The 27,293-nt window shown below is 32.4% G+C and overlaps 1 protein-coding gene across 4 annotated transcripts; it reads right to left on the reverse strand.

The window, feature by feature from the left end:
- Nucleotides 1–26,468, reverse strand: LOC111701681 (protein PFC0760c). 4 transcript variants are annotated; one of them, XM_023473074.1, is made up of 25 exons: nucleotides 26,390–26,468; nucleotides 25,176–25,414; nucleotides 23,160–23,199; nucleotides 22,626–22,709; nucleotides 21,906–21,969; nucleotides 21,410–21,461; nucleotides 20,642–20,965; nucleotides 20,462–20,563; nucleotides 19,604–19,706; nucleotides 18,706–19,353; nucleotides 18,345–18,415; nucleotides 17,967–18,009; nucleotides 16,076–16,189; nucleotides 13,875–13,970; nucleotides 12,224–12,324; nucleotides 11,296–11,874; nucleotides 10,643–10,698; nucleotides 9,994–10,074; nucleotides 6,875–6,983; nucleotides 6,624–6,661; nucleotides 5,322–5,364; nucleotides 4,323–4,407; nucleotides 3,168–3,519; nucleotides 1,095–1,160; nucleotides 1–662 (listed from the first exon to the last, which is right to left on the reverse strand). In XM_023473074.1, exons 1-25 carry the CDS (start codon nucleotides 26,421–26,423, stop codon nucleotides 572–574), a joined length of 3,615 nt encoding a protein of 1,204 aa, XP_023328842.1. In that variant the 5' UTR covers nucleotides 26,424–26,468; the 3' UTR covers nucleotides 1–571. The 4 variants fall into 4 exon arrangements, with proteins under 4 accessions (XP_023328842.1, XP_023328843.1, XP_023328845.1 ...); XM_023473075.1 differs by lacking the exon at nucleotides 22,626–22,709; XM_023473077.1 differs by lacking the exon at nucleotides 18,706–19,353.
- Nucleotides 26,469–27,293: the final 825 nt, after the last annotated feature.

A 27,293-nucleotide genomic window follows, 5' to 3' on the forward strand; every position in this document is an offset into this window, starting at 1 on the left:
CTAGTGAAATGTATAGAAGGTCTAGATGTAGTTGCAAGAAATGAAAGACTGGAAAGGTCGTGTAAATTTACATTATTCTAATAAGTTTAACAGATTCAACGAAATATGTCGTTAGTTCTCAGGGCGAAGCTTTTGCTATGGATACCAACTGTTTAGCTTCACTAATTAATTAATGACACTAAAATCGCTTAAAAACATGGCCAAAAAGCGACCTTGAAGAAAGGAAAATGTTTTTTTAAAAGATTAAATTCTGCAACGTTTAATGTACACAATTCCAGAACTAATGCCATGTTAAGATATCTATTCAAACCTGTTTAATTTAAAGTTGTTAACACCCTAAGCAGAAGCAAGTGAAGACAGTGGATTAATGAGCAGTGCATAGTTCCAGGTTTAAGCGTCATGATGGTTCTTTACTGTTTTTTAAAAAAGTTTAGTAAATTACTAATGAATTCGCTTTTGGGTAATTTGGTACAGAGTACAAAGGGTGCAGTACTCGAAATAAGCTTTTAACCTTCAATTTTTTTTTCTTTATTTCTAATCCCCCGGTTTTCCAGAAAGCATTTCTCGTTTTTTATCTTTTTATTGCATAACATTTTTCCCCTTCGCATTCGCCGCGTTCATTTTCACAGTCGTCATCACAATCCTCTCCACGTGAGCGCCGCCTGTTAAGAAAAAAAGTTCACATCAATCAAATCCGATTTTTAAGAAAATGCTTACTCAAATCTAGAAGTGACTTTACGATTTTAAGAATGAAAGTAGGACATAGAGGATGTTTACTGTATAGGATTGCTTTTGGCTGTGAATATTTTCAACAGTATTAAATACTAAACCATCATTAAATCTTCTTTTTTTTAAATGTTCCGCCATGAAAATAAAATTACAATTCCTTTATTGCGTTTTTTTCGTCACACTAACGGAACATACAGTTTAAAGTAAAATTAAGACTAAATTGTATAACTACATAAACTTTTATGTAAAAAACAATTTTTACTGAATACAAAGGAAAAAATTCATTAAAATTTCTCTTCCCGATAAAAATATTTAAATCTTAAAAAGAAATCCAACGGGGGCGGGAGAAAGCTTAGCTCAATCACCTTTTTCTTGCTTCATACCAGTCTTCTTTCTCATCTTCTAGTCTTACATTCTTCCTTTGTCTAGCTCTAGATAAATAGATAATCAATAAACCTAAAGGGACTTAGATGTAATTGAGAATTTAATTTCTCTGGTTAATAATGGATGACGTATCCTTATTTTCTAATTGTAAATTGTTTTGCTTGTCAATTTCAATTTCGGATTTTTGTTGCAGAATCAATGAAGGAAATGAACAAAAACTATCACTTTATCTTTTTAAAGATACAAAAGATGTAACTTTCCATATTTTTGCTCAGATAGAAGTTTAAGGGTAACCTGGTGAGCTTACAATTACATTTACAATCCCTACTGTAAGCAGATAGAAACAACTAATAAACTGCTGGGTAGAAACATGAAGAGAAGAAGAATGTAGGAGTGAGAGTGAGATAAGGATTGAAATAGACAGAAATGGAAAAGTTTTCTTAATAAATAAAAGATAAATATTATATAAATAATTTATGGATAGCGTTTAGTTAATCTTAGTTTGAGCTTAAACTAGACAAATTTATAGATAGCGTTTAGTTAATCTTAGTTTGAGCTTAAACTAGACAAAAGGGGGGGGGCACAAAACGTATTACTCTCCGGAAAATTTAAACAGTGGTTAAACATAACTTAGAATTGTCGTAGGAGGCTGATTTTTTGCATGCAAACTCAGAATTATGTATATTACGTGCATTTTTTGGTTTTNGTTTAGTTAATCTTAGTTTGAGCTTTAACTAGACAAATTTATAGATAGCGTTTAGTTAATCTAGTTTGAGCTTTAACTAGACAAATTTATAGATAGCGTATAGTTAATCTTAGTTTGAGCTTTAACTGGACAAATTTATAGATAGCGTTTAGTTAATCATAGTTTGGGCTTTAACTAGAAAGGCATGAAGATTGTTGAAAAGAAAAAGAAAGAATTGTTATAGTCATACTGCTGAGGAAAAAATAGTATTAATATGAAATCACTACTCAATGTGCTACAACTCGAGCCAAAAGGTCAACCTTGTGTGACTTGAAAAATTTCTTTGCCATGACTTCTTGATGACTTAGGGGTTCAGATTCTGATATTACACAAATCTAAACACACTTGGGGGGCCCAAAATGATCCAAATTTTTAAATGGCCGAAATCATGTTAAAAATGTGTTGAATTAAAAAAGTTTACTTCGATGACCCCCTGAACATGCTGAAAATGTTTAGGGTCATCAAATATAGTTTTTGGGTAAGTCGATTATAAAAAGAGTTATCGACTGTAAATTCTACTGTATAGGTTGAAGACGATTCGGTAAACCCTTCGGATGATCCTATAGATGATTCAAGACCTGAAGATTGAAGATATAGAAGATATAAAATCTAAAAAGCCGCGCTATAAAAATTGCATTTTTCGTACTTGTTTGTATATATTTTATATTTTTATAAATTATTTTATATTTCAGTTTTCACCTGTTTTTGGATTGCTGTCTATAAATAAATTCTAAACTGACAGGAGTCTTTAATCCGAGTGATAAAGAGGAAGCTTTGCTTATAGCATTCCATTATAAACTAAATCTTCAGGGTACATTGATTGTGCCCGTTCGTAAAGTGGGAGCACGAATGAGTATAAAATAAACCGAACGAACCAGCTTTGGCTGGAAATCACATCGACGAATGTTAATACCTATTCTTTAATCTGAATTTTCATTAATTGAAAGTGAATTAGCGGAAAATAGATTGTTTTATAAATTTTAAAAAATCGACGATAACTTGAATTTTTAGACTTATTGTTAAATTGTGTAGTTATTTTTAGCATATTTTGGGGTGTCGGAGAAACAAGATGTTTTTTTTATTAAATATTTCAATAATTGTTGAGGTCATTTTTTGGGGCCGCCTAGTGTGGTCAGATTTGTGTGAAATCGGATTCTGACCCCCTAAACCATTAAAGAAGACATAGTAAAGAACATTTTTAAGTCACACCAGGTCGACCTATTGGGTCGATTTAGAGCACAGCAAACGTTAATTTTTAAATATAAAAATGATTTTTTCTCCTTAATTTTTCAGAAAATCGGCTAGTTACCTTTCAAATACCCAATCTCCTTTAGATTCTTGATTTCTTTTCAAACTCCTTCCCATTCCTCTTCTAGATGTCCAGTCTTCATCCTCCTCCTCTTCCTTCTTCATCTTCTCATTCCCCCTCTCTCTCTTGTACTGCTTTCTGCTCCTTTTATTCTCTTTCTCTCTTATATCCTTCTTATGCTCCTGTCTCTTTGTTTCATCTATTTTAATATTTTCTGTTTCCCTTCTTTCCTCCGCAAACTTCCTTCCGTATTCCTTTTCCTCTTGTCGTCTATTATTCTTCTTCTCTTTCTCTTTAATTTTCTTTACTCTTTTCTCATCTTGACTTCTCTTGTATTTGGAGTCTGGAGAATCTGAAATTAGAAAAGTATTAGAATGAAAGCAAGCAAACATGTAATTTTTCAAAACAATTTATAATTTTATCTTCGGAAAAAAATGTACATCTAAAAAATTGAATGAATCCACAAATTTTACATAGAACACCAGTTTCTTGGCAAAAAACGATAAAACTATTTTGCCAGAAATTAGCTATATATTATGAACAGTGGACACTGCACATCTTTGAGCAGTGTTTTTTTTGTTTTATTAAACGTTCCAAATTCTTCTGGATATGTTTATCATTTATATACATAATAATTGGGCTATTATGTGAAATCTAAAAGAGGTAAAAAACATCATGTATCACCGTAGAACAGATGAAAGCTACTTGGTATAATTATAGAAAATCTGCAAAATTATAATGAAAAAGTTGATCTGTAAAGTTAGATGAAAAACGCGTCTTAAAAGAAAGAGAATTATAGAGAAAAATGTTTTGCACCGAAAGTAAATAATTCCGTAGGTATTTTTAATTATTGCAACTGTAAATATCATATTAAAAAATTTCTTAATAAAAATTACTTGAAAGTTTTCATTAATATTTTTTTTAAGGCGTTTCTTAGAAAGGTTTATGCTTTGGTAAAACAGAGAGGGAGGGGGTAGAATTGTTGCAGGTAACGAACCAAATTATTTCTAAAGTTTCCTGGAATAAGAGAAGCGGGTTAAATAGTTTCAGTAAATGTTTTCGAAAAAGATAATTTATTTTTAATGAAAGGATTACATTAATTTGAAGGATTTCCATTTCAACTGAAATAATTGATTCTAGAATAAAATTAAAAACCTTTCTGTTGGTCCTTGTCCATCTTCTGGTTGATAATGTTGGTCCAGGTGTTCTTGATGTCGGTCCAGCTTCTCTCCATCTTCATCTACTCATACATCAACACGGTCAAGGATATCATTAAAAGTAAGAATTGATTTAACTGTGGCGGCGTAGTGGCGGAAGACGAGACTTTTGAGGAGTTTTGAACCTAAGATCTAGACGCGACAAGATGAGCAACTTCCGGCCACGTCACCTATCTAGCTATTGAATATTTTTACGTTTCTATAAATTTAAGTATATAAATTTAGTAATAAAGTAATTATTTAAACAGGCGTTTGTTAAATTGAGCGTAGCTAAATTTGGTGACCCCGAATTTTCTCATTCTGAAGCAAAGGTTTTAATCACTTCTCGTTATAATGCTAAAAACAATGATTTACAGTTCAGTCATATCAACTTATCAAGGACAAGAAAAAAATAAAAAGGTTTGGAAAGTAACAGGCCAACCAGCACTTTAAATTATATATATCTGGTCTAATTATTTGACGAACAGTTTTTGCTGTGATTATTTATAAATAAAGGTTTTAAAGAGAGTCTTAACTTTCATTTTCATAGTAGCTTACAGTATCTAAGAAAGTATGACAAACTACTCCAAACTATAGCAATAAGTATGAAAATATGTTGTAATAAAAAAATCATTTATTCGTTTATCTTGACATTATTGTGAACAAATTAAGTATTGAGACGGGGTTCGGAGGGGGGAATATTTTATTCTGAGGGATGGGAGGAGGAGGAGGAGGGGGGTGATTGAGATGTTTCCCATCAAAGCTTTATTATTGAAGAATGTACTGACTTCTGGAAAATATTTTATTTACAAGGTATTTGTATTCAGAATTAGAAAATAATGTAATTTTAAAAAATAATTCACGGAGGCCTTTTCTTTAAAAAAAATGTANGGAAATATATCCAGCTGATTTAAAAAATAAAATGTAAAAACTGAAAAACCAATTTTGTGCTGTGTTCCTTGATTTTGGAAATTTCTTCGTTCAACTGATTATTCCAGGAACTGAAAAAAAAACTGCATTACCTTAAAGGGACTGTAAAGAAAAAATGAAAGGGGGTATAGGCTGAAACCTGAGAATCTCAGGAGTTGATTGAGACTTATAAGATTTCTTTCTGAAGTTTCTGTCTCGAGAAATTGATATAAAACTGTGTCAAAATTATACAAAAACATATTTTGATTTTGTATAAGATTCGTAGTATAAAACAGATCATATTCAACAAATACACACCCAATCTGAAAACAGCGATATACAAGAGGAGCCTGAGAAACTCAAGTTTAATAATTTTTCATTTTAATAGATATAATTGATATTATCATTTATGCGTCCGGAGCTCCAACCATTGGTATTGCAGTATTATTGTCACGTGTCTCCGTCTGTATCACATGACCAATATACTTGCACTGCCGTCGGAGGGAGTTATAGTCACGTAATACGGACGTATATCTTACATATATACGTTTTGGTATAATCTTGACACAGTTTTATGCCAATTTCTCGAGACAGGAACATTAGACAGATGTCTTATAGGTATAGTTCTTGTCCTTGTCCTGATATACCACATACAAGATATACTCGTCCTTATATACCACATACAAAGTATACTCGTCCTAATATACCACATACAAGGTATACTCGTCCTAATATACCACATACAAGATATACTCGTCCTTATATACCACATACAAAGTATACTCGTCCTAATATACCACATACAAGGTATAATCGAACTAATATACCACATACAAGATATACTCGTCCTAATATACCATATACAAGGTACACTTGTCCTAATATACCATATATAAGGTATAATTGTCCTAATTTGCCACATACAAGGTATACTCGTCCTAATATACCACATACAATGTAAACTCGTCCTAATATACCACATACAAGGTAAACTCGTCCTAATACACCACATACCAAGGTATACTAGTCCAAATATACCACATACAAGGTATACTCGTCCCAGTATACCAGATACAAGGTATACTCATCCTTATATACCACATACAAGGTAAACGTATTTTTTAACATAAAGTGCGCGCGCATATTTGCATTTGAAATTGCATTTTGCAGTTACAATACAAATTTGCGAGTTCGCATGCAAAGTCAGCGTCCTACGACAATGCTAAGTTTTCCGGAGAGTAATACGACTTATGCCTCCCCCCCAACCCCCTTATGTACATGATGATGTACACATACTCGTGTAGAATAAGTACAGAGGTTGGTGATAAATAAATTAACAGCAGAGCAGTACCTTTTTTCAGTGGCGTCTTTTGCAGCTTCTTGTAAATCCTTAAAGTATGAAAAAAAATTAGTTAACAAAAAAGGACGAACAAATGAAAACGCACTATTTATAAAGCACTAATAATGAGAATGGGGGCGCATCCTCACCATTTAAAAAATCTAGGGACCCCCCCCCCTGTTGTGCCTCTGCCACATGTTGTGAAACTTTGACAAATATCAAGTAAGGTTTATTACCCAGAAAACCATGCATCAGAGATATACCTTTACAGAGTGCATCAGGGACTTCAGGAGTTTCCTAGCAGCCATTTTAGTAGGCTCCACGTGTCCTTCCAGTTCTCCCTTTTCAACAAATCCACGAATCTCAGCAAATCTGTACACAAGAAATCCTTTAGAATTCTTGGAAATCATGAAATAATTTATTTGATTAAAGGTTCAATACATTTCTAGAACAAAAAAAAGGAAAAGATCCTGGCGTAGGAGGATATTAGAGCATGGTAAGTTTCCAGGAGGATATTAGAGCATGGTAAGTTTCTAGGAGGATATTAGAGCATGGTAAGTTTCCAGGAGGATATTAGAGCATGTTATGCTTCTAAGATAAAGTCTTGGTAGGTTTCTAGGATAAGATCAGAGCAGGGTAAGGTTCAAGGTTAATGAATAATCTTGAAAGTTTCCAAGATAAAGTCTTGGTAGGTTTCTAGGATAAGATCAGAGCAGGGTAAGGTTTCAGCTTAATGAATAATCTTGAAAGTTTCCAAGATAAAGTCTTGGTAGGTTTCTAGGATAAGATCAGAACAGGGTAAGGTTTCAGCTTAATGAATAATCTTGAAAGTTTCCAAGATAAAGTCTTGGTAGGTTTCTAGGATAAGATCAGAGCAGGGTAAGGTTTCAGCTTAATGAATAATCTTGGTAAGTTTCTAGGATAAGAAATAGTCTTGGTAGGTTTCTAGGATGAGATCAGAGCAGGGTAAGTTTTTAGGTTAATGAATAGTCTTGGTAAGTTTCTAGGATAAGAAATAGTCTTGGTAGGTTTCTAGGATGAGATCAGAGCAGGGTAAGTTTTTAGGTTAATGAATAGTCTTGGTAAGTTTCTAGGATAAAACCAGAGCATGGTAAGTTTCTGTGATAATATTAGCGTATTGTAAGTCTCTATAATGATATCAGAAAATATGCAGATCCACGGATCCGGATCCCATGGGATTTGAAAAAAGAAAAATTATTTGAAAATTCTTGTTTTGTTAAAAAAAAATCGGTAAATCTTCAAGAAATGTTCCTGACCTGGAATTAGACCCAGACTAGAATGATATGAGAATAGTAAGTGAGGAACGAAAGAACATAGGAATAAGAAAATGAACAGAAATCTGAAAAGACCCAGGAAATAGAATCCCCACAGATTACAGTTGAGGAATAAACTCTAAGCATTACAGCCTAATTCTGACATGAGAAAATTGAGAACCAAAGTTAACAAAAATTTGCATTTAAAGAAATAGTGCAACCATAAAAATTAAATTAAAATTTGTCTGGAGAGAAATGCATTTTCTGTTCATAAGACAAAGGTTTATTTTCTTGCGGAAATTAAATCATTGCTGAGCTTGAAAATATAATTTAATAGCATTTACAAACACAAACAAATGAATCACCGTTCACCTTAGCTATGAAATAGGTTTTATAAACAAAAACTCCTGAGGTTTATCAGATTCTGAAAGTAGACTATGTCTAACCTAGCATGTAGATTTTTAGAACTTTTTAAGAAAATTCCATTTAAACTTTGTTGTGTAGTTTAGACTGAAAAAAACGCGTTTGACTCAAAGATTATTAGGAAACCCGAAACTTTTTAAGCTTTTCCGCTAAATTATATTATTATCATCATTATAAATTTATCAATGAAGGATTAACAAATTATCAAAAGGAATTATTAGGTATTCATGAAATGTTTTAGCTTTCTGCTTGATATTACGCGATTTTTATAAATTTTTATAAATTAACCATATTAAACAACGTTTATATGGTTAATTTCTTACGATTTGTATAAATTTTTATAAATTAACCATATTAAACAACGTTTATATGGTTAATTTCTTACTATTTGTTAATTCTACATTGATAAATTTATCATGATGAAAATAATTTAGCAGAAAACCTTATAACGTTTAGGGTTTCCTAATAATCTCACGAAAACTTCTGCGTCAAACGCCTTTTTTCATACACAACCAAGTAGAATTTTCTCAAAAAGGGCTTAAAAGGGATTTTTAAAATCTAAATGCTAGGCCCAGACATAGTCTACTTTCAGAATCTGATAAACCTCAGGTGTCGTGTCTTTGTCTTTGAAAACCTACTCCATAGCTGAACGGTGGCAGTTCGCGTAGATTTTTTGCTCTAGTATTCCTTTATTATTTTTTTCTCGGCATCCCTATTTAAAATGGAAAAGTATAAAAAGACAACCCGCAAGTTTAAAGATTGCTAAACTTTAGACCACATCCCTGGAAAATTCTAAAAGCCTTTCTAGCATCTGGAAAACGGCCTCTTTAAAATTTAATTCATATAAGTAAAGTTTACTATTATCACAACAAATATAAATTTAAAAATTCATAATTTATTAGGCATAAATTCTTCTATTTCAACTTTCAACTGTGGCAAGACCTAAGGGCATCTTCTCTTTGTACAGTAAAAAACAATAACAAACAAAAGATAAAGGATTTACTAATAATGTTTCACGCATTTTCAAACTTTTACAAAAATCAAAAACTTTAGGACACACATTTTGAGCATATAAAATCTTCCCTGGGGTCATGTGAGGTCCCAAACAAAATTTGGGACCGATTGGTTCAGCCGTTTTGACGTCTATTAGGCACAAACCGACAAACAGTCAGACAAGCAAAGTATATATAAGATGACAATGGAATATTTTTACTTTTCAGAGGGAATTTTTTTCTAAAAATAGATTTATGAAATAAAATAAATATTTAGAGTTTATGAAAGATAAAATAAAACCATTTTTATCCCTTTAAACTGATAAATGAAGTAGCGTATAGAGATTATCGAGGTATTTTAAGCGAGCCTCCGATTCACACCGATACTCTCTAAATTTTTGTCTGATAAGAAATGACAGAGATATTCTTCATTTCCTATCTTAAAATTCTAAATTGCAGTTTCTCTGAAAAAGGTGACTTGCGGCTTTAGGGACTAGAAATAGAAGGATATCGACAGAACTTAACAATTTAATGGAGGGTTATGTGAAACTAAATCTACAGTTCATTTAAATGGAGTGTTTGTACATCTCAAAATCAAAATCATTTTTTTTTGGAACAAAAATTATATCAATATACTCACCATCGTTCTAAAATTCATGAACCCTTCCCTTAAAAATTATCTGTATGACATACTTCTCCTGGAAGATGTTGAGGTTAAGGCCTCCGAGGCTAGAGAGCTTGACTCCTATGTCCTCCTGGAGTCCGGAGAAAAAACTAAAAAAATGAAATAAGTGGAATGATTGTCGTCATCGTTATTTCTTCTAACTAGAATTATAGCTATAAATTTACTAATTAACTGTTTGGAATGTGCCCCTCAACATTATCAAAATTACATCATTTCTAAAACTTCTAAAAAGTTCTAAAAATTTCAAATTACATGATCCATTCCCCAGGGTCATTTCATTACTAAAAGAAAAATCAAATAAATACGACATTCATTTCACTGTTCTCCGGTCCCCCTTGAATAAAAATAATAAAAAAGGAATAACAAAAACAGAAGTATTTTAAATTATAAGGAATATCATACGATTATTTTTGAATAAAAGAATGAAAAAAAAATAAGAAAAGATAGGAATGAACAGATGAAACAGAACAGCAAAATGAGAACACTGAAAAACCCACTCATATATAAATTAAGACAGTTAAGAAGAATTAAACTAAAATTGTATAAAAAAATAGTATTAAGACAAAGACAAGACTAAAAACGTTATCAAATTTTAAAAAAGTTCAAGAATTTTTTGGACAAAATTGATCAAATTAAAAAATCTAATAAAAAACGTACTGTTTAGTATCCTCCCAGTTAATTTCCCCAGCAGCATCAAACAGCTTGGATCCAAACTAACAATTGAAATAATTATTATTAATTCTTTAATAAACACCATTTGCATTTTCTAATTGGATGAGAAGGAAGAAGAGAGAGGGGGGGGTGGTAATTCCCATTTCCTTTTTTTAGAAAACAAATGGTTGAGGAATGTGGATCTTATAAACTTAGTTTTAATGAGAAAAAAATTCATTGAAAAGTTTTGAGTGGTCACGAAAAAGAAGTTATTTTACTTTTTACAAATTATTTATTACCACGTTATAACACGCGACAATATTTAATTCCACCTTGGATTAAAACTTTCTATTGAACTGAATTCTTTTCACAAAGTTTAAAACCTAATAATCATATTGCGAGAGCTTTAACAAAAATAGGTATTAGATGTAATATCTGGAAAGGAAACTCTTTAAAATGGGGGGGGGGGGGGGCTTCAGGAGTTGAGAAGAAAAGAAAAAAACAGCATCGTTTTAAGTTTGAAGATGTCTTTTGTTATCAAAACCAGTTTTATCTTTCAATACTTGTACATTGTACAGTTTCTACAATCCGTATTTTTTGAAATGTCAAACAAAATACTTTAATTATATTTTTGCGTAAAAATGTTAAAATTGTCGTGCCTTGGAGAGTTTTTTGGCGATCTTTCTGGAAATATCTTTCAGGACAGGATGTTCATGTTCATCATCCTCGACTATTTTTCGGTCATCATTTGGCTTATTTTGGTTTGTTGACTTTTTCTCCCAGCTTTCTTCATTATGCTTCATTTCTTTTTTATCTGATACGTATCCCTCGTCAGTATTGTCATATTCATTAGTTTTCTGCACAGTTTCAGAGTCACCATCATCATCATCATTATCATTATCATAATCATCATTATCATTATCATACTCATTCTCACCATCTTTATCAATCTGTCTTCTTTCCTCTTCTCTCTTTATGTCGTGTTGTCTTCTCATAGGCCAAGATTCAGACAGATCTTCCTTTTGTACCTTTGAACTTATTGACATTTCATTATTTTCATTGATTTCAGGAGAATCAACTTCGATATCAACATCAGCATCATCAGAATCATCTATTGCTTTACCACTTTCATCATAATCAATAACTGTATCTTCGTCTGTAATGGGAGCAGCGGAATTTGGAGCTCGTGTATTGGGAGCTGCAGAGTTTGGTGCTGCTCCGTATCTGTACTTTCCAACCTAAATGACAAAAATCTAGACAATGTGTGTGTGGGGGGGGGGCGGTTGATTATTCAACTTCCAATTTCATATTTAAAGTATTCAAACAAGAGTTAAACCAGGCTTAACGGGTTCACTTAATCGATTTTGCGTTTTTGAGTTACCGGACTTTAGAAGCCGCAGATCGTAAATTTCGTAAAAACTGTTCTATTAAAATATTCAAAATCTCAGAAATTGTTCAAAGTGTCAAACTTGGTCATATTTAAAATAAATGCACACGATTGCTATTAGAAAAGCTAAGTATTAGACCTCAGCAGGAGGAAGGGAGAAGTTTAGACTTTACATTCAAAATATCGGCTTTGATACCAACCTGGATTTTGAGTTGATCATTCTCATCAACAATGTTGTTAAGGGCATCCCTAGTTTTTCTCAGCTGCTCCAGACTCTCAATAGATTCAGCCGCTCCTCGGGCTAAACAGGGACAAAATTTGAGAAATACCAAGAAGTAGTTCAACTGCCTATTTTTTAATTAAACCAGTTCCCTTCTGCGTCGGTTCAAGTGAAAAGATTCAATTTAGTGTGATCCGTACGATTTTATTTTAGCGATGATGTTGATAATTCGAAGATTGAAGATGGTAATGTCGATGTGATGACGATGTTACGATGATGATACTACTATAATGATACTACTATTAAGAATAACCAAAAAAAACAATACTTCTTCTAAAATTGTGTTTTCAATAATACAAATTCAGATACAACATCAACAAATAAATTAGATGCTTAAGCAAAGCTGACATATAGAAATCGTATTAATATTTAATTTGAAAAAATGTAAATATTATTCAACAAATTTCAAGTTTACATGGAAAAGCAATTACTTGGCAGTATAGGCGTGTAAATATGCAAATTGAAAATCTCAAGGTTGGAAAATCTCAAGGTTGGAAAATGTATCAAAATATTCAATAAAGTTGACATCTAAACGTTGAACAGTACTCAACACTGAACACATTATTCAGTGTTTATTCTTTAAGAAATAAAAAAATTTCAACAATAATTCACCAATATATTCATTATCTAATTTAAGAAAATTCGCAATTTGTGTCGTTTAAATTTTTCCTTCACTTTAAAAAAAGAAGAAAAAATCCGAATAATTAAACAACGCTAAAATAATAATTGTAATGTTTATTTTTCTTTTAAGAGCAAAAATTAAGATCCATAAAGTGCTTCTCAAATTTTCAATTTGGCGTATGATCCGGATCCTGAATACGCCCCCGGCAAAATTTACCGAGATTTGAATCCAGCTTTGTAATATTACTTAAAGTTTTACAGATTTTTTCCTATAAGGCAGATTTCTTCAGTTTAGTTTTAAAAGTTTAGAATTAAAATGTGCAAAGTTCTGTTTTCTCAGTTAGTCAGGGGGGCTTAAAATTCAATTAACTAAATGTAAGTTTGAATAAAAATATTTCCACATTGTATGTAAAGCAAGAAGCAATACATTTGGAAATATATAATAATATCTCTGAAATATGAGAGTTTAAAATAAACTCATTCCATGCATAAGTTGTAAGAAAGACAAAAATTCCCTGATTCAATAATATTCAATCATTTCTGTAGATTATTTAAAGGGGCGTTGTGCGTAATTTCAAGTTATTCTCTAAGCAAAGATGACAATGCCTGATTCACACCAGTACCCTTGAAAGCTTTGTCTAATCACCTATGAATTATATATCAATGTGTTTTCTCTATAAAAGTGACTTGTGCATTCTGCTGCACGAAAACAAAGAGTTTTTCGGAATTAACCACATTAAACAAAGGAAAACGACAATTTTGAAAAGATAAACGTTTCAAGGGTACCACATTGCCATCTATGCATAGAGAGTCAATTATAATAAGCTTAAAATCCTTTTAAGCAACCCTTGCCTTACTTGAAATATGAACCAGCGATTCAATGCATCTAAGATTCTTTTTTATATTAATAAGTTTACTTAATTAGGGAAAAACTAATATATTTTTCCAACCTGCTTCAGCATATCTCAACCTTGCCACCTCCCTTTCCAGGTCACCATTAGCGGTCAACAGGTTGTTTATCCGGTCACGGAGTATTGCGGTCATCGCTAAAATATAAATATTGTGAGCTAGAGTTATCCTTCCATTACGCGGGCACTTAAGATATGAAGATATTGTCAGTTTTATGAAGTTTAAACACAGTAATAGCTAATAGACAGATACTGTCAATTATATGAAGTTTATAAAGATATTGTCAACAAGATAAAGTTTATACATACACGGTCATAGTTGATATAAATATATTGTCAACTAGATACAGATTATACATACACGGTCATAGCTGATATAAATATATTGTCAACTAGATACAGATTACACATACACGTTATAGCTGATATAAATATATTGTCAACAAGATACAGATTAAACATACAGGGACATAGCTGATATAAATATATTGTCAACTAGATACAGATTATACATACACGGTATAGCTGATAGAAATATATTGTTAACTAGATACAGATTATACATACACGGTATAGCTGATATAAATATATTGTCAACTAGATACAGATTATACATACAGGGACATAGCTGATATAAATATATTGTCAACTAGATACAGATTACACATACACGGTATAGCTGATATATTGTCTACTAGATACAGATTAAACAAACACTGTATAGCTGATATAAATATATTATCAACTAGATACAGATTATCCATACACGGTCATAGCTGATATAAATAAACTGTCAACTAGATACAGATTATACAGACACGGTCATAGCTGATATAAATATATTGTCGACTAGATACAGATTATCCATACACGGTATAGCTGATATAAATATATTGTCAACTAGATACAGATTATACATACACGGTATAGCTGATATAAATATATTGTCCACTAGATGAAGTTATATTTAAATATACATTATTTTGTTTGCTGCTACACAAATGGTGTTATGAAATAGATGAAAGAGAGGGGGACAGGGGTGTATATTTTCAGAATTCCCTTGTTACAGAATTTTCCCCGAAAATAAAGTCATTTTCCACAATTCAGGGGAAAAACAACTTTTCAACATATGTAACTTACGGGGGAGAAATTTCTTTTTCTAGAAAATATACACCCCTGGAGAGGTAAACGAGGAGATGGAAGCAATGGGAGAAGAAGGAGGATTCTTAAACTTTAAGTGCTTATAATAAATCAGGCATAATATGTCTAAAGTATGCAGCTCCTAATTCCTACCGATTTATTTTCCAAATTTGCAGGATATGAGAAAGCTAGTCATTGCATTAACTAGTTTTCTTGAACAAAATCTATGAATTCTATACCTATTACCTACGTATAAAAAGAATGCTGGATATATAATGTTATCTTTCTGAAAACAGGAGTCAAGATAATTCAAAATACGATTCCAAATAAGATTACTCGAAATTGGGGTTTCAAGACGAAAACGAAAATAACCGAACATGGAAATTGGAATTATTGGGACAGAAAATTAAATCAATAATTATCATTAAACTTGTAGATTGGGCCATGTTTGAAAAATTTGATCAGAGCATAATACCAATCGCTCACTCTGTATATCTAATGTGGACTTCTGATTTCCGATCTTTTTCCTCTTTATGATATCCCCGATTCCTACCAATGAAAGTTTTTTTCATTAAATCGACCGCAAAATTTCAATTTTTCCAGTTTCTGATTGGCTGCTCGGTTTCTACAATCGACACTCTGATTGATTGCATTTTAGACACTTTACATTATTAGAACTATTAGAAAAGGAATCTGAAAAAGAGGTCCCGTTATGAACCCCCCATTATACCAACTATTAAGATTGAAATAATCCTAAGATTTAACAAAAAGTGGAGATCAAGCATTGCTCTCGATAGATATCCGGAATTTTAAAGTTTTTATCTCAGATTTAACAAACCAACATGATAAATAGGTTGCTTTACTCTGGAGTGTTCGAAATATAGTAAAGAAAGATTTGAGAAGTAGCTTGTTTTTGGAATCTAAATTAGGTTGGTCTAGCCGAGGCACGAATACAAGACCTTTAAATAACTNAAACCATAGTCTTTCTTTAATAAATACATCAAAAGTGAACAGGAAGCTGCGAAACAGTTTTTTTTCCTGGAAAGGTGGTTTATATTGTTTACGTAAAAAAAATGTGGACGGGAAGAGCTCAAAACTCCTACCTTCCTCCCTCGTGTCTCCAATATTAGATTTGAGATGATGAACCTGGTCACGGAGCTCCTGGTTCTCCTCCCATAGAGCTCGGATCACACGATCGTCCAGATCCTGGTCATCACCTAATATAGCAATCAATCAATAAATGGATTCATAAGTTTACAAGTTAATTAATCAATCAATCTTTAAATCAATTTCTAACGTTATCAGTTAATCAATCAATAAATCAGTTAACCAATCGATCCACCAATCAACTGATAAATCAATTATTCAATCGATCAAAATAAAAAACATTTATAAATTAATTAATAAAATAATAAATCAATAATTTAATACATCAATTAGCAAATCAGACCATTAATCAATTGACTCATAAATCAATCATTCCATTAATCAATTAGTCAATGTTCATGTTCATGTTCTTGACATACAAAAACAACTCACAAACAAACATATTTAAGTTTTTTTACAGGGTTACCCAATTGGGATGAATTCAAATGAGGCTTAAAGTGCAACAGTGCTGTTAATATTGATGACTTCTCCAAATTTGTTAAACCCCTTTAACCAGGTTAACCGTTGAATACTGAAGTATATAATAGCTGAAAAATTAGGAATTCATTTTGTTTCTTTATTAGTATTTAAAAGGATAAAAATTCATTGTGGAAGACGGAAACTAATCCTTAGCTTGGCAGTCGCAGATGTCATTTATGTCTGATCTTTAGTGGGCAGTCCTGTATGTAAAGTGTGAATAACATGTCTTACTGTTTAGTAGCAGGGTAAAACAATGGGTGGTAGTTAGGGTAGGGTTAGTTTCAAAAAACTCAAAATTACGTACAGTTAGCTCTATAGTCTATATTCTCGTTAATATTCTAAAATTAATTTCATTAATTAACAATTAAATAAAAGTTAAGAAATCGTTGTACCGGGAGTAATCCAAATTTTGATCGAAGACACTTTTAAAGTGAAAAAATAAAACAATGGCGATTTTAACTTTATCATTAGATTTGAATATTTTCCCAGATTTTAGGGTTCTATTGTTTGTGAATTTTATTCTAAAATTGATCAGCTGATACCCAAAATATTCAATTTAAAAAAAAAAATATCTATAAACTATACTCATCACGTAAACTTTTCAGGGCACAGTTGTGAATCATTCATGGAACTCATGAAGAAGGGTCCGTTAAATTATGCTGACGGTCTGTATAAAGTTAAGAAAGTGTGTTTTAATATTTAATAGGAAAGATGCTTTCCAAGTTCTAACATCAAGTATTAATTGCTCATAAAAATATATAAGAGGCTATTAGCAAGTTTAAACTTGCTACCGTAGAGACTGGAGAATACAGGGAAGCTGGATAAATACAAAGTTTTTAAAAAATATCTAAAAATGCAAATTAAATTTTTAAATCCTCACGACCCNAACGGGTGCTGAGCCCCCCTGGAAAAAAAGAAAAAAATTAAGCCCCCCCTGGTCAAATTCCTGAATAAGCCCCTCTTCACGGCTCTTTTTAGCATTTTGCATTCATATAAAATCTTACATATAAAAATACTAACTTGGTTTCGGCCCCAGGTGCTATGAAATTTGCAGACCGAAATTATGAGCTAACGGCCCAAGTTCATACTTAACGACTCAGAAGATAAACTGTGCTTATTTATTTATTTTTCAACAAGAAAATACGATTTTTTTCGAGTAAAACAATGAAAAAGAGATTGTGATACATATATTCTTTTAAAAATATGATTTTTGTAGCTAAGCCATATCAAGACTCAAGAGCAGCACAATTTCTGGAATAAAAATTCGAAAATTTCCGAAAAATGGTTAACTTGAATTGAAACTGTACCATGATCTTCGAAAATGAATTAAGTTCCCAAAAGAAATGAACTATAAAGGGCTAGAGATACCTCCTTGCCCTTCCACTCCTGAGATACAAGTAACTAGTTCATCCTGCAGAAAATATTACTTTTCTCTTCTATTTTTTCTAATTTTTCAATTATTTACAAAATCCTGGATACAAAAAGATGAAAAAAAATAAAGGCATCAATAAAATAACAGAGTTAAATCCATTTTTGAGTCCCCAAGAGACAAAGTAACAATGTAACAAACCTTGCTTTCCTTTTTGACATTTAAAGAGTAAAACCTAACAAATCCACTCAATAAAATGATAAAACAATGTTTTCCTGTTTGCGTTACAAAAGAGAATTTGGAATGTTTGAACATTAAAGTAAAATTCACTATGCACTTATTTTCAAATCTTAAATAAAAGTTAAAGTAAAATATTCCTGTAAATGGCAAAGTTTCTCTTCTTGAATCTGATCATACATCTCAACAACCTCAAGCTTCTCAGACATTCCTAAACAAGGGGTCAAGGGGGTCAAGGGGTTCAAAGGTCAAAGGTCAAAGAGTAAAAAGGGTGAACGATTTAGCAAAAAACAAAAATGTCATAAAAATTTAACATTGAGGGAATTAGCGAGTCTACTAAACTAATTCAATCAATTCATTAATGCTTTAATTTGCTTCCCTAAAAAAGCATTAATCATAATTTGAAAAAACAGATTGTTAGAGCACTCTTCTAGGATTACAGGAGTTCTAAAACACTCAAGGGTTAGTTGGGTCAATCACAGGAAACTCTGAAATATTTACTTTTAAACACAGCTCTGGCCTCCTCCATGAAGACTAGCTGTGGATCAGCAAATGCTGCGAAGTCCATGAAGTATTTATGACAGTCCTGGGGCTCAGTGACAAGAACAGGTTCCCCTTCGAGTAGAATAGGGTTGTGTGTATCACTCATACACTGGAACTGGGTGTGCTCAGGATCAGAAGTTTGTCCAGGATTTGATTTAGGTTCAGAGTTAGGAGTAGAAGTTTGCTCGGATTCATAGTTTGTAGTAGGATCAGGGTCTGATTCAGAGTCAGGAGTAGGGGTAGGACCTGCTTCAAGCTTCGGAGCAGAAGAAGTACCTGTTTCCGGATTAGGAGTAGGTCCGTGGTACCCTGGAGTTTTCTTTAAGTAACCAAACTTGGAACCAAGATTTGACAAAACTTTCTTTATCCCGCCCAACACGGAACCAAAGTCTGAATTTATAACTGAATCTTTCATTCTTTCCAGATCATACTCATCACTGATACCTTCTTTATGAGTCACAGGTGTTCTTCCACCATGCATGAACTGATGATCCAACTGATCCTGGGTAAAATCTAATCCTAGACCGAAAGTTGAACCCTGCTCAGGGTGCGGACCTAACCCTAGGTAAGTGGACGGTATACCCAGAGATACGGAGAACAGAACACCTTCAGGGGAGAATAAATAAAAAATTAAATTACTCAACCTAGATTCTGTTAAATACAAATATTTCAATAAAAGATCAGAAATAAATAATAAAATTAATGTAAATAAGAAATATGATTCAATAACAAATATATGACAATTAATTTTTAAATTCAAATGAAAAATAATTTCGAATTCAATTTTAAACATTTAATATTCCATCCAGATCACATGCGAGAAATGATTCGGTGAGTTTAAAAACTTCAAACTGACCTAGAAAATGTCCGATCCCCAGACCAATGACCAATGCTGCCATGAGAACAAGAATAGCTGTGAGTAATGAATTCAGCTGGAAGTTCTTGTTGTGCTTGTAAACCTACATAATTATGAAAACTGTTCAAGATATCTTTGGAATAAGATGTTAGCAGAAGAAACTTGAAGGGAATAACCGACAAAAATGGGTGGTTAAGCATAGTACACAATATTAAAAGTAAGTTTCATATGATATTAGTATAATGTAATGCGGACTTTATACCTAGTACCTAACCTCTTCGCATCCCGGAGAATCAGGGATCTAGCTCCTGACTAGAGTATATCCTACCTCTCCTCTCCGTATCCTGCAGATTCCTAGATCTAGCTCCTGACTAGAGTATATCCTACCTCTCCTCTCCGTAGCATGGAGAATCCTGGATCTAGCTCCTGGCTAGAGTATATCCTACCTCTCCTCCCTGTATCCTGGAGAATCCTGGATCTAGGTCCTATCTAGAGTATATCTTGCCTCTCCTCTCCGTATCCAGGAGAATCCTGGATCAAGCTCCTTACGAGAGTATATCCTGCCTCTCCTCTCCTTATCCTGAAGAATCCTAGATCTAGGTTCTAACTAGGGTATATCCTGCCTCTCCAATCTGTATCCAGGAGAATCCTGGATCAAGCTCCTTACTAGTGTATATTCTGCCTCTCTTCTCCGTATCCTGTAGAATCCTGAATCTAACTCCTTATAGAGTATATCCTACCTCTCCTCTCCGTATCCTGGAGAATCCTGAATCTAGCTCCTTAATAGAGTATATCCTACCTCTCCTCTCCGTATCCTGGAGAATCCTGAATCTAGCTTCTTAGTAGAGTATATCCTACCTCTCCTCTCCGTATCCTTGAGAATCCTGGATCTAGTTCCTGACTAGGGTATAAATCGCCCAGGAGTCGAACCAGAAAGTTACCACGGAAACCATCATCATCCTAAAAATAATTTATACTCTTAAAAAGTTTTAATGGAAAAAATATGAAAATATTAAATTCAGAAAACTGAAGTTTAACCTCATCTATCCCTGGTTCACCACGCTCTAGTTCTTCTACAGGTTCTATAACATTATTTTCATCGTCAGCATTATGTCTGTCATCATATTCGTCATTCTCTTCACCATCTTCATTCTCATAGTCATCACCATCTTCAACCTTTACTTCCTCTTCTTGTTGTGCAACGTTATCTTCCACGTTCTCGTCTTGTTCGTTGTTTTCAATTCTAACCTCGTCAACATTCTCCGCCTTCTCTCTCTCCTCGGCCGTATCCCTCTCCTCCTCCTTCTCTGCTGGAATCTCATCCAACATATCTGATACTGAAGCCTCACTCTCCTGTAATTCCTGGATAGTGATAATCATTAATCATACTTCATTTAAACTTGGATAATTAAAACTTAACAATTAAAGGGATCAGACGCCAGGTTTAACTGGACTAGGGAGGAAATCCAAAAACTTGGGAAGGAAATCATGAATCAAAGGAAGTTAACCAGTTCTGAGTTCGGAACTTATTAATGTACAGCCCCTCCCCCCCTCTCCCCAGGATTCAGTCTAAATTGCTAATTAAACTCGTTTTAATTCCATATCTTCCCATTTCTCTTTAATTGTTGCAAAATTCAATTAAGCATAATTGTCAAGATACTAAGCCCAAGGAAAGGTTTGTTTATTTCAAAAACTAAATCACCGAATTTACAAGTTTCCGCTGTACTATCAAGTTATAGCTCTGTAGCTTAGCGCAATCTGAACCAAAAGTTCCGAGCTGTGAATCAAAAATGCTAACATTAGTACCTGCTCGCCGTCTCTGTTCCACAAATACTGCTCATCCACCCCACCATCAAGACTGAAAAATAATTAAAATTGTGAATTTAACAGGTGCAACTGAGATTGATGTGTTCAAATATTAGACAAAATACTGTAAATTAGTAATACACTGGTATACTGTATAGTGTATATACAGATTACAGTACAGAGTTTAACATAAGGAACATAACAACCATTCAGGAACTATCTAAGTAAATAAATAGGCTTTAATTTCTCTTCCCTTCCAAAACATTAAACTTTTTATTGTTGCTTGCAGATACGACTTACCAACAAAACTAAGATTGTTTGCCGAATTTTTTTTTCAATTTCAAAAATGGATAAAGTAAAGGATTTTTAAAAAAGGGAAGTTTATTTTATTTAAAAAAAATAGATCAAGATTTAAGTTAGATGAAAATAGAAAAACAAAAGTATTATCTCTTCACCTAATTGTTAACTGTGTAATGTACAGCAAACTGTGCAGTACCTGTTTTTGATCGGGATACCATCACTTATCGTAGAAGTCTGGCTGTTCAAGCTATTGTAAACATCTAGAACAAAACATATAAAAATTAAAAACTAAAATAAAAATTTTTCAACAACCAATCATGATAAAAATATAAAGAAAAAAAATTTATGCGGTCATAGAAATATGGCTAAAACAATCTGTTTAGAGACATTCTCATACATTCGGTGCTTTAAAAAGTTAGGCCCTTAGGAAAGGTTTCATGAGCTTGGCATTTTTGACTAAAAATAAATTGCTATGTTTTAAACTCAAGAGTTTGTCAAAATTAACGTTCAGGAGTTTTTTATGTTTCATTTATGGGAGTTTGTCATGTTTAACTTTCAGGAGTTTATATGCTTTTTTATGTTTGATTTTCATGAGTTTGTCATGTTTAACTTTCAGGAGTTTATATGCTTTTTATGTTTGATTTTCATGAGTTTGTAATGTTAACTTTCAGGAGTTTATATGCTTTTTATGTTTGATTTTAATGAGTTTGTCATGTTAACTTTCAGGAGTTTATGTGCTTTTTATGTTTGATTTTAATGAGTTTGTCATGTTAACTTTCAGGAGTTTATATGATTTCTTTATGTTTGATTTTCAAGAATTTGTCCTGTTTTGACTTTCAGGTCTTTACACATTTTGTAAGAGTCGATTTTTAAGATTTTAATTTCAAATATCAATAATTACAATCTCATGCACTACCTTGCTTGTGTTGGACTGGGTTAGTAAAGGATTTCACAAAAGGTTCATCATCACTAATAGTTTCAATGCTCTCGCTGTCTGTTTCTGAGAGAAGTTAGTAAGGGTAATCAAACAAATAATAACAAAAAGGTTTCTTCAAATAGAAAAACAACATTTAAAGACAAAACAATAAGAAAAATTAATTATCAAGTAATCATACATTAAGCACAGGGTTTTCCACAAAGAATGAGATTGTAAAGACGATCTAAAACACTGAAAAAAGTCTTTTAATGTTTTTTATTTAATGATTGGACAAAAAAGAAGCAAGTTTAAAGTTGCAGGGAGCCATAATTCTCACAGTCGTTTCTGAAGTCTCGTCCTTTGTGGATAACCCTTTATATAGAAAACTAATAAATAATCCTAAAAAATAAGTTAACTAAGAAACCTTAAAGGAAAATAATTAGTGATCAAGGAATAATATTAAGTTAGCAGAGCTCGGAAGTGAAAAGAATAAAATTAATTTAAGGTTGAAAATATATTGATAAAGAATGTTACCTTCTTGTGTTACAGATCGTGAAAAACCTTCATCAAAATCCTGAAAAACAAATTTTATAATTCATGGATTTAGTTTATTCCTCATATATCCAAAAATGAGAAACTAAAAAAGTTTTAGCAAGTTTGTTATTTGTATAAATGTCCAAGTTGGCAAAATAAAAGTCAAAACACAAAAATAGAAGAAAAAACAATTAAAATCATAACAATAAAATAGAAAATAACGTAACAGCAAAACTATTATTTTAGGATAAACTACAGCCTGAAAGAAGAAGGCTAAACCAGTTTGATCCACTCAATAGCTATACATGCAGGATAGTTAAATAATCAAGAACATTCCCTTTAATCCTGTCAATTTTTAAGTTAAAAGAACATCAAAATGTAATTTTATTCTGTATTTTAAAAACTAAGATATAATGTAAACCAGATTTTTATCGAGCATCTTAAAGGAAAAAAATATATTGGCACATTTTAAATGTTACAACTGTAAACATGTAATGTTTAATCCCAAGCTTTCATGGTAAATAATGATCGTCATGTTGCAGATGATCATGGGAGATCAAGATCAGTAAAGACTTGCTCCCTAATCCTGTCTCAAGAAGTAATCCTTTAATTCAAATGCCATTCAAGGTACAAAATAGATCATATAAAGCATTAGTTTAGTTAATTGTATTGCAGTTGTTTCATCTAGCTGATCATCAAGAGTGATCAGTATAACCCGAAGTCCTTGAGGTTCAGGAAGAGGCTAAGGTTGTCTCACAAACACAAACAGGTCAATAATCAGAACTTATTGAAATGATTCATATGAAGAAGATAATTGATGTTGAAACGTTATTTCACTGATTGATCTTTAGATGCGTAACAGGACTAATACGAGATATCTTTACCAGAGCTTCCTGTCTACAGTTTGATCCTACATCTTACATTCACCCATCTACACTCCCAGTCAGCTTTTTAACAAAGATCTCACGGTGATCTAGAGGGATCTCACGGTGATCTACAACACACAGTTAGTCTGGAAAACCTCCGAGATATTGTTTACATCTAACTTGTGTTAAAAAAAAATTCCTATGCAGACTGAAAGAATCTGAGGACGACTGTACGTATAGTTTCTGTACTACGTACTACTGTTCCTCTGGTGGGATTGTCTAGATCAATTCCAGAAGGTGAATACTTCTGATATTTCAATACTTATTCTTTAAAGAATATGATCGTTCCAGATCTGACTTTAAACTAATTCAGAAATATCCAAATCTACATGCGTTCATCCTACAGAATCAAGGAAAGAATTGCAGTCCGCAGTGTTCACAGTACACGCTTAAAAGGTTATCATATAATAAACCTAATCTACATTAATTCTGCAATATCCACAATGAAAACTAGCTGCTTATAGTTCAACATATTTGCAGGATAAATTATACTGTCACACGGAGAACTTGAAACCCGATAAAACCCCAACAGAAGACATTTGGATCAGCGTATGAGAAAACCAAACCGCCATCAAATGTAAGATTTATATTAGAAAGCTTGGGACACCGTTGTATTTGTAAAATATTATCATTTGCCTTTAGAAACAGATGTTTTCAGTTTTTATAAAGTTCTCATATAATGCTTCAAATCCTTTTATCTGGTCGTAACATTTCACCAGATATCACATTTTGAAATATTGGATTTTAATGTATTCTGTCAAATAACTTTATCTGGTCACAACATTTTACCATTCATCACATTTTATAAATATAGCATGCTAATTATGTTTATATTTAAGCTTCACAGCTTGTTGAATGTTGATGATCAAGAAATGAACTCTAAAACTTAAGACTAGACTTGTTCCGAGGCTGAAAATTATATTGAGAGACGCTAAAAGCTGACAAGTGAACAAATAACATGAGTAATAAACGATAAACATCAATAAAATATAAATGCTTATCAGAAGATGAAAAATTGCGATTTGTTTGTAAACACTACAATTGTGTAAATAATAACAACAATCATAATAAAAATAATAAAAAACTGTACCTTAGGAATATCTTCTTTTTCTACTAGAGTCCAATCACATTTATCTATTGAGACCTGCATTCTAGACTTAACTGCAGTCGTCTCCAGGTTTATAATTTCATTTTTTAGGTTAGAATCTCGTATGTCGGGGTCATCAAGGGTTCCATCGGGAACTTTATCGGTCTCAATATGTTCTTCGTCATTCAAAATGTCTGATTTATCGTGACTGAAATTTTGGTTCTCCCCGCTTACTGGTTCGCCTAGAAGTTGTTTATTACTTTAATTTACACGGTAAAAACAAGCAAATTGTGTAATGGAAAGACAAGTCATGATTTGAAATAGTTCATTGAACAAGTAACACAGAAATTATGCAGTGTGCACTGTGCATAGACCATTTCACTGGGAAAAGTGATTTTTAACTTTAAAAATATTTTCTGTATAACATCAAGTGCTTTTAAATATTGGTTTAATGCCGTCTTCTCCTTCCAGAGTTTTCTAGTTCTCGTTAAACATAAGTCAAAATTTGATAATTAAAGTTAAATAAAATATTAACCAATTATACATTGGTTGCGAATAATATTAATGCATACGATTCGAATTAAATTTGTAGATAATTGGGTAAAAACTTCCTAGATTTTCCGGGGGGGGGGGATCCAAAAAGCGTACAATAGGAAATTACCCAAAGTTGTTTACCTCTGATTAGATATTGCCAACTAAAACGTAAAAAATAAAACCATAGATAATGATAGATTGCGCATAAGACGACATTTTTCATCATGAAAGATATAAATGAACAGAGATGTTTTAAAGATATTCCTATTATATAGATTAACTAGGTCGGTTGTGAAAATTGGCTGTTATTATGTCATTGAGTACTTGTGGTGTACATGAATTCTGTAGAGAGAAATTTAAGTTAGTTTGGTCCATCTCATGTCCTTCGTCAGTTCTCGTCAATATGATATATTGCTCAGTGAAATATTGTTCAAATAGTTCCATTCACGGAGTTAATTTACACTCTATTATGAAATCCATTAAAACACCAAACCACCCCGCTTATCATTGAAGTACACTTTGACCCCTAGAAGTATGAGTTCGCGGACTGTACAATTCTCGGTGATTTTACGTACATAAGCTATCTCTGTTTATTTATTTATCTATGAATAAAACAGATGAATTAATGTTTTCTTCTCTAAGTATTTATAATATAACATATCACCAGTTCGTCTATATGTTACCTGTCAAAACCTTCAAGTCCTCCACCCCCGACATTTTAAACCTGAAATCATAAATTCAAAATATTTGTTTACAATTAAGTTTTATCAAGGTTGTTTTTTTCCTTTTTCATAAGTAAATACTCATTTAATGTTAATGATTGGAACGATCTCCGATTTTAATTGATGAAAACTGAAGATTAAAAAATTGTCAAGCAAAATCTTAAATAAAATTTAAGCCTGCAAATAAAATTGTTAAAATGAATATTTGTAAATTATAGTTTAAGTTTAAAAATTAAAATTATTTTTCAATAAAAATGTAACAAAGATCTATTGCGTATTTATATCTGTAGAGTATCCTCTGTTTTGGTTCAATCAGCTGTTACAATAGGGCCACTGAGTCGGGTTTAAATACAGCTAAATTTTGGCTATGAATTTAAATCATTTTCAGGGGGAATCTAAGAATTATGATTATGCACCCTGGCTTTTTTAGGCTTATGACCTCCGTACAGAGATATTACATGTGTTATGTGTATTTTTATAATTTTACTAATCCAGTTAAAGGAGGGGGGTGGGGGAGTGCAAAAGTCCTCAATTTGTAATCATCGCCACCCAAATGTGTTTTGCGGCATGAGCGCTCCTAAATTAGTAATCTCCACCACCTCAATTTTTAATCACCGTAAATTCCAATTCCCTGATAACGACTACATTACATGATTGGAGTTTAGATACTAAAAGGTCGGGATACCTGTTTACTAAAAATTAACTCACCCTGGCCAAAGTAATATCTATCTCCATTCAAAAGATATTTTCAAAAAAACCTGTGCATTGTTTAGATTTTTATATTCGCCTACTCGAGTTCAACATCTACAACAAAACTAATAACATGCCACGGGCGTATACAGGGGGGGGTAAGGGGGCAGTACCC

The sequence above is a fragment of the Eurytemora carolleeae genome, unplaced genomic scaffold (assembly GCF_000591075.1).
Source record: "Eurytemora carolleeae unplaced genomic scaffold, Eaff_2.0 scaffold436, whole genome shotgun sequence".
Lineage (NCBI taxonomy): Eukaryota > Metazoa > Arthropoda > Copepoda > Calanoida > Temoridae > Eurytemora > Eurytemora carolleeae.

Coding starts and splice junctions, on each gene's coding strand:
- LOC111701681 (XM_023473074.1), bottom strand. CDS start 26,423: ATGTCGGGGGTGGAGGACTTGAAGGTTTTGACAG. Junction 18,416..18,705: donor GGCCAGAGCTGTGTTTAAAA/GTAAATATTTCA, acceptor CCCCTTGTTTAG/GAATGTCTGAGAAGCTTGAG. Junction 12,325..13,874: donor GTTGAGATATGCTGAAGCAG/GTTGGAAAAATA, acceptor GTCCCTGTTTAG/CCCGAGGAGCGGCTGAATCT.